At 55.1% G+C, this 7,094-nt stretch overlaps 1 protein-coding gene across 1 annotated transcript in view; it reads left to right on the top strand.

Annotated features, from left to right (window-relative positions):
- The window catches only part of RPRD1B (regulation of nuclear pre-mRNA domain containing 1B), a gene marked incomplete at its 5' end in the record, with an annotated part of 18,024 nt that extends 11,816 nt beyond the window's left edge, over positions 1–6,208 (top strand). The window contains one exon of the mRNA XM_010150355.1: positions 5,880–6,208. Coding sequence (XP_010148657.1) covers positions 5,880–6,029 — 150 coding nt within the window. The remainder of the gene's footprint in view (positions 1–5,879) is intronic.
- Positions 6,209–7,094: the final 886 nt, after the last annotated feature.

Below are 7,094 nucleotides of genomic sequence, written 5' to 3' on the forward strand. Positions count from 1 at the left end.
CAGCCAGCCAGTGTCCAGACACGGGAGTTTGGGTTGTGGGTCAGGCCGTAAGGTGTCTGATCTCCCGCCTGTGTTCAGCTGGATTTCCATGGAAATAAGCAGGTTTATGGATAATTCATGTTTTGTTTCTGGGTCTTTTCTCTCGGGTTTTGTGTGGATGCCAGCTGCTGCCTTTTGGCCACGACTGCTTTTATTTCTGGGACTGTTGGGTCTCTTTACAAGGCAAATTCAGGTCTGTGTTGCAGGCACTCTTTAAGATTTGCTTCCTGTGAGGTTTGGGTGGTTATAACTGATATGGAGGAAGCTGTTTCCCCCCCTTTGCCAGCTGAGCTGTTCGTAATGCCGCTTGGCACGCTGACCACAGCCTGCCACCCTCCGTGGGGAAGATTTATGCTCCTACGATATGAAACAGGACAGAACTTGGGTGTGAAAGCGGCTTGGTGAGACGTGACACTTGATCGAGTTGGGGAGGCGGCAGGGTGGAAGGCAGCAGCCGAGCGCCGGTGTGCCTGGCTCGCCTTGCCTCGGAGGAGCGGAATTTTGAACCGCGTGCGCGAAGGCCAGGAGGACTCGCCCAGCGGGAGGTGGGGTGGGCGCCGAGGTGCCACGCACAGGGACCCCCCTGCACAGTTGTCTTCGGCCCGAGACTGAAATCAAACCGTGGGCTCTCAGGGAAGGTATCAAACAAACTACCTGCGCCAGAAATAAGGAGTCGGGCTGTCCTCCAGGAGCGTGTGTGCTGGAAGTACTGGTTAGTAATAATCCATGCTTTCTTGGATAACAAACAACCAGGGGGGACCCCACAACCAAACAAAACCTCGCCCTGTCCCGGTTGTGATGTGCGGCACCGGAATGGTCTGTCGGGGCAAGGCGAGGGCTGGGGCATGCTGCTCGCCTGCTCGCTGGGCAGGAGCTGGACTCCCCTTGGTTTCAAAAGCTCTTAGTTTCTGCTGGTTTTCTCCCAGCGCCCTTCCTATGGGTCACTGCTTACGGATACGCATCACTGGGGCGTTCTTATTCTGCATGTTTACAAGTACTTTGCGTCGGTTAGGTGGGAAGCGTGTTCTTATTCCGCGTTTACAAGTACTTTGTGTCGGTTAGGTGGGAATTAGGAATGCGGGGGAACCCCCGTCCATCGGCTGTGCTAGTGTTGTATGTTAGTGTCTTCCGTGGATATTTTACACGACCCTATACACACGTTGCTGCCCATCCTCTCGCTTCGCCGCCTCTCTTCTCAGGTGCCTGTCGAGCCTCAGGCATGTTTTTCCCTCGACTTCCGTGCTTCTTTGCTTCCATACCTCTGGCTCAAGCTGCAGCATACCCAAACCGAGGCTGGCTGCTCCTTCCTTTGCTGTCTAGACCCTCATTAATGCTTAACTAGGTGTTGTTCAGTAGATGCAGCTGCTGTGATGACTTACAGCGTGTCGCTGCTTGGCCGAGCACAAGAATGGAATTGTCCAGTGCAGATTCTCAGTTGAAATAAAGCCCGTGCCGTGTCACTCGCCAAGGTGAACTCAGCCTTGCGCAGCCCTTGGGATGATTTTCCTGTCAGGTCAATTACAGTCAGGTTTAAAATGTTCGGGCGAGGCTGCTTCTGACTGAAAGGCTTCCGTCAGATCCATCCAGTGGTGTTTAATTCTGATTTTTCATTTGTTTCGGGGGCTGAGTCTCTCGTTCGCTCGGCGGCGGTGGGTGTGGAACGCCACAGACCGAAAGGGAATGCTGATTAGCAAAAGCCTTTGCGTGGCACAGCGCCAGCTGTTTCCGTATCATCCCCAAACTCCTGCTTACAGCAAGGATCTCATTATTTTGCCTAAAAAAAGCAAATAGCATCCCAATACTATTAATCTTAATGAAAGGCTGCTCTGCAGCAGGCAATTAGCTAGAGACGTGGAGCAGAGACTCAGACCTCGGCACGCAGCCGTTCTTCTGAGCGCGCTCCCCATTTTCCAGTCGCATAGAATGGAGGGACCTTGTGCAAAAATCTGCCAGATGCAGTTTGAAAGCAAGTTGTGGGCTACATGAAAAAACACGCTTTGCCCTAAAACCTGCTTCTGGAGCCCTGCGCTGCAGGATACGGCCACAGCTTGGCTCGTGGGAAAGGAAAAGTCCCCGAGCCTGGAAGGGGGTTCCGTGTCTCTGCTTATGCGAGTCCTGAGTGGGGCTGAGGAGAACAGCACAAATGGCAGATGCGGATAACCGTGCCTGGCCCTTCCTGCGAAGGAGACGTCTCCTTGGAAGGTGCTTCCATGCTGCAGCAGGGCTGCAGGGTTCTCTGCTTCTGGGAGCAGTCGCCCGGAAGAGAGGGGCTGCCTCCAGGCTGTCAGTGCTGTGCCCGTGCCTCTGCCCATGCCGGTGCCATCAGCAGCCCCTGACCCAGCCCTGGCTTTGGGCTCTCGGGTCCGTCACGAATCGGGCACCTCTGGCTCCCAGGGCAGATGGGACGTGTTAGCAGTGCAGGAGACGGTTCGCTAACGTGGGCTGCCTTGTGCATTGCCTGTGTCCGGCCAGTATGCATCTCTCCTAGGGAATCCTGGTTCCTGGATTGCTCCCTCAGAACATCGTGGTCATTCCTGAATTTAGTGATGGTTTTCTAGGGCAGGGTTTTTAGTCGTCTGGGGGCTGCTGCTGCCTTTTCTTGTAAGTATTTATTCTTCCTCAGATTTAGTTAGTTTGATTAAAAAAACCCACGTGGGATTTAGGCCTTGCTGTTGACCATGAGCTGCTGTGTGTAGTTAGTTACTAGTTAATGCCTGCATTAACCTGCTAGTAAGGTAAAACAACTTGGAATTGAACAGATGGGCTCTCAGGGTGACTGTGTTTTCCCTCTGCCATCCTACAGGCACCGAAGTCTGTTCACACCGAGACGGTATTTGTGGTAGCGCAGCGCTCCGTGTAGCACGCTGTGCAGTGTCCCTGACGGTGGGGATATGTGGAGGGCAGTGTTTTCCTACATGTTGGAAGGCGTCAATGGTAGCTGTGGGAACAGGTCGCTGCTGTTGAGGGGTGGAGAAGTTGCTCCTGGGTCTGTATGTTTGCCACAGCGTAAAAGCCAGGCGGGAGTACGGACTGCTTGCTTCCCAGTGGTTCTTGTGTGTTGGCGTGTTTCCTGGGAGCTGGGCTGTCAAGCGGGGCACTGGGAAGAGTCTCACTCCCCTGAGCAGTTCTGTCAGGGAAGAAATATCGTTTGGGTCTAACGCAATTGCAGTAGTCACACAAATCACCTTCAGCCCAACATTCGTAGGATCCTGAGCATCCCCTGGCAGTAGCGGATCCTGCTCCACTTCTCAGCGTTGCCCTGGAAGTGGCAGGACATCAATCTTCCCGTGGAGGTAGGCATTGCCTTGTACCTGCTTTTACAGAGTTCTCGCTGGTGGATCTTGGCAAGTCGAGCAGCGTTTGGGGCTGTTCTTGGCTTGTGCTTGGAATTCGCACCTTCCACCCCTTTATCGGAGGTGGGGGGCTGGCCAGCTGCGTGATTCCTCTCCCATCTTCCGCAGGAGTTACTGCAGCTAAATGCTGACTCCTGACAGCACTTGGCGTTGTCAGCACTGCCCTTTCCTTCCTGCCTTGGTGTCCGTCACCCTCTGACGATGTCCTGAGCAATGACTTTAATCACTGTTATTTTAAGGCAGTCTTCTGGTGGCATCAGAAAGTCTGGATCCAGCCGGATCTGCGAGCGTTTGGAATGCGATGCTAGGGTGAATGTTTCTGCTGCCTGTACCCCGACATGCAGGAGCGGGTGTTCTGCTGGTGGCTTCCTGGCGTTGTGCGTGCCGTGCCGGCCTTGCGCAGAGCCCTCCGCTTGCCGGCACTTTGCACGGCTTGTGGGGAGGTAGGGGAGGTGTGGGGGTGCCGTGGCTTGCCTCGCTACCCGCCTGTGTTCTGCTCGTCCTTAATAGCCTGTGGTGTCTTCCTGGGCTGGTCCTTTGTTTGCACACCCTGACTTTCTTGACGTGTTTCCCTGTTTAAGCATCTCCCCAGCTGGAATGGCAGGAGATGTAGGGTGCATTCTTATTTCAATCCTGATTGTCTTCCATTGAAACAAACCACTGCAACCCTAAATTAACAGGAGCACCTTTTCCTGAGTTTGTTCTGGAGAACGACGCGTACACGTCGGTTCGCGAAGCTGGGAGAGCTTTGATTACTTCAGATGGATAGAATCACGGAACAGTTTGGGCTGGAAGGGACCTTAAAGCCCATCCAGTTCCAACCCCTCTGCCATGGGCAGGGACACCTCCCACTAGACCAGGTTGCTCCAAGCCTCATCCAGCCTGGCCTTGGACACTTCCAGGGATGGGGCATCCACAGCTTCTCTGGGAACCTGTCCCAGTGCTCCCCTCCCTCTACGGGAAGAATTCCTTCCTGATGTCCCATCTCCATCTCCTTCTTTCCGGTTATACCCATTACCCCTTGTCCTGTCACTCCCTGCCCTTGGGAAAAGCCCCCCCAGCTTCCTTGTAGCCCCCCAGGCACTGGAAGGGGTTCTGAGGTCTCCCCGGAGCTTCCCTTCTCCAGGCTGAACCCCCCAACTCCCCCAGCCTGTCCCCAGGGCAGAGGGGCTCCAGCCCTCGGAGCATCTCCAGGGCCTCCTCTGGACTTGCTCCAACAGCTCCGTGTCCTTCTGCTGTTGGGGGCCCAGAGCTGGAGCAGAACTGCAGGGGGGTCTCCCCAGAGCAGAGCAGCAAGGCAGAATCTCCTCCCTCGCCCCCCTGGCCACGCTGCTCTGGATCCAGCCCAGGGCACGGTTGGCTTTCTGACACGTAGCCCATGGGCGTGAGCACAAGTGTTGGGTTGTGATGGACTGTCACCTCACCGAGCCTCGTCCAGGGTTCACGTGTTAACTGGGCTGTCAAAGCACATTCCTTCTTGGTGCTGGCAGGAAAGGCATGGGATGTTTTACATAGCCGTTCCAGGCATAGGGATCATCGGGGCTGTTGGGAATCCCTGCTGCTCTCCCTGCTCTGACTGAGAGTAACGAAACAGCGTCAGCTCACTGCTTGGGGCCTGGCAGGAGCTGCTCTGCTCTGGTATCTGGGGAAAGGAAGAGAGTTGCCGTCATTGAGGAGCTTAGAAAGACTAGGTTAGAGTTGTAGACTCTTCAACAAGATCTTTGGGTTGTGTGTGCCTAGTTCTGTTTGATCTTCACAGAGAAAACTGTTCCTTTGCCAGGGAGTTGGGCGAAGAGCAGTCGGTCAATGTCACGCTGACTGCGGGGGAGCTGATGCTGCGGGTGGTCTTTAAGCTCGGCGTTTCCCACGTTGCGGAGGTGCCACGCGTGGTTGGGTGGACGCTGGTGCATTCCGAAAGCAGTGATGTGATACTGGCTTTTATTGCTGAAACAGCTGCCGTCTGAGACTTAAATAGAATCACAAAACTTTGAAAATTATGTAAACGTCGATCTTCAGTTGGGCTTCTGGTTTAGGTAACTTGGGGGTGTGTTGGTCTGCCCTTAACCAGGCGCGGGCCTTTCTTCATTGGTGGGGTCCACACTCTTGCTCTGCCTTGGGAAACGCTCCTGCTGTTAGCTGGTGTCTCCGGCTGGGGAGAGGGAACATGGACAGATGCTTCTGACGGGAATTCCCCTGCTCAGCCCAGGCCTTGCCTGGGGAGAAACTACCTGCAGGTTTCCTCTTTGGGGAGTTTGAACTTGCTGGTTTTGTGCCTTTAATAAAATTCTGAAACAGAGTTCCTGGGTTTGGGAGGCCAGGGCTGTGGATCTGGGCCGAGGTGACAGCCTGAGGTCATGCCAGTAGTGCTCCGAGAACCAGTACCTTCCACCATCCCCCGGAACCCTCACCTGGAAAATCCTCCTGCCTTAACTAATAGCACTGTTAATTAACCTGTGCTTAACCCTCGTTCTCTTCTCTTTCGCTCAGGAATATAAACAGAAGCTTGCTCGGGTAACCCTGGTCCGCAAGGAGCTGAAATCCCACATCCAGAGCCTTCCAGATCTGTCACTGCTGCCCAACGTCACGGGGGGTCTGGCACCTCTGCCGTCTGCTGGCGACCTGTTCTCAACAGACTAGGACAAACGGTGGCCCCATTCCCACTGTGACCAGCAGAAGGACGAAGCTTCTGGCACTGACTGGAAAATCCAGTCTTCCACAATGTACAGTAGGAAGGACCTTGCAGACCCTGCTTGCAACCCCTTGGCTGCTCGCGCTCCCCCTCCCTCTGTGTACACCGGCTCACGCCGAGGCGGGGAAACGGCGGGTTTGTGAGCTCGGAAGGGCGTGGGGACAGCGCGTACAGGCGACCTCCTCTCATCTTTCTCCGTACTCCGTAGTTGCAGTTTGCTCTTAGCACTTGTTACCCCGCAGAAGGCAGGAGAATCATGTACGTCCCCGGGGAGCTCTCGAGGGAAGGCCGGCTGCGGCCCGCTTCCCTCTGTAAAAGTATCATGTGGTTCCCGAGTGTCTTGTTTGGCGTCACTGGGTTCCGGCGCCGTCTCCCTGGGAGCGCGGGGTGGCTGGTGGGCCGTGCAGGTGCCACGTCGGCGTAAGGCGGCATCTGCCGCGCGGTGGTACAGTGAGGTGCCTCCCTCAACCCTCGGCTCCTGGGAGTGTTGTGGGGCTGGCAGGAAGACGGTCCCTCCTTGGCGTGTACGTAAGGTGAACTCAACCACGGGCAATAACAACGATCAGCTTTGCTTTGGGAAGTAGAGACGGTGTCACAGCTTACGCCCCGCGCGCTGCAGGACGGGGCGTTACCGACGCGGGAGCCAAGTTTTGTTCTGGCCAGGTTAGATTATACCACGTTTCTCCTCCGTTACACGGGACGGGGTGGTTGCAGCAGCTTGGGTTGGGATGGTGTGTTGCGGTTGTGGGATCCCAGCGACCTGCTCCGAGGTTGGTCCCGTTGGAAACGCTCTGCTAGAAACCTCTGCGTAGCTGGAGTGAAGGTTTTTGAGTAACAGAGGTGAAACGTGGTACAAACACTTATTTATATAGACTAGAGCCGTGACTGTGCACGTGTCCCATGTCCGTGCGTGTAGGTATTAGAAGGATGTACTTAGTTTTGTGTCACAGATTGTCGGGAGTCGATTTCTATAAGCGGGAAAAGTAAAACGAGGAGACCCCGGGCAAATTGAA

Source organism: Eurypyga helias, unplaced genomic scaffold, assembly GCF_000690775.1.
Source record: "Eurypyga helias isolate BGI_N326 unplaced genomic scaffold, ASM69077v1 scaffold35324, whole genome shotgun sequence".
Classification (NCBI taxonomy): domain Eukaryota; kingdom Metazoa; phylum Chordata; class Aves; order Eurypygiformes; family Eurypygidae; genus Eurypyga; species Eurypyga helias.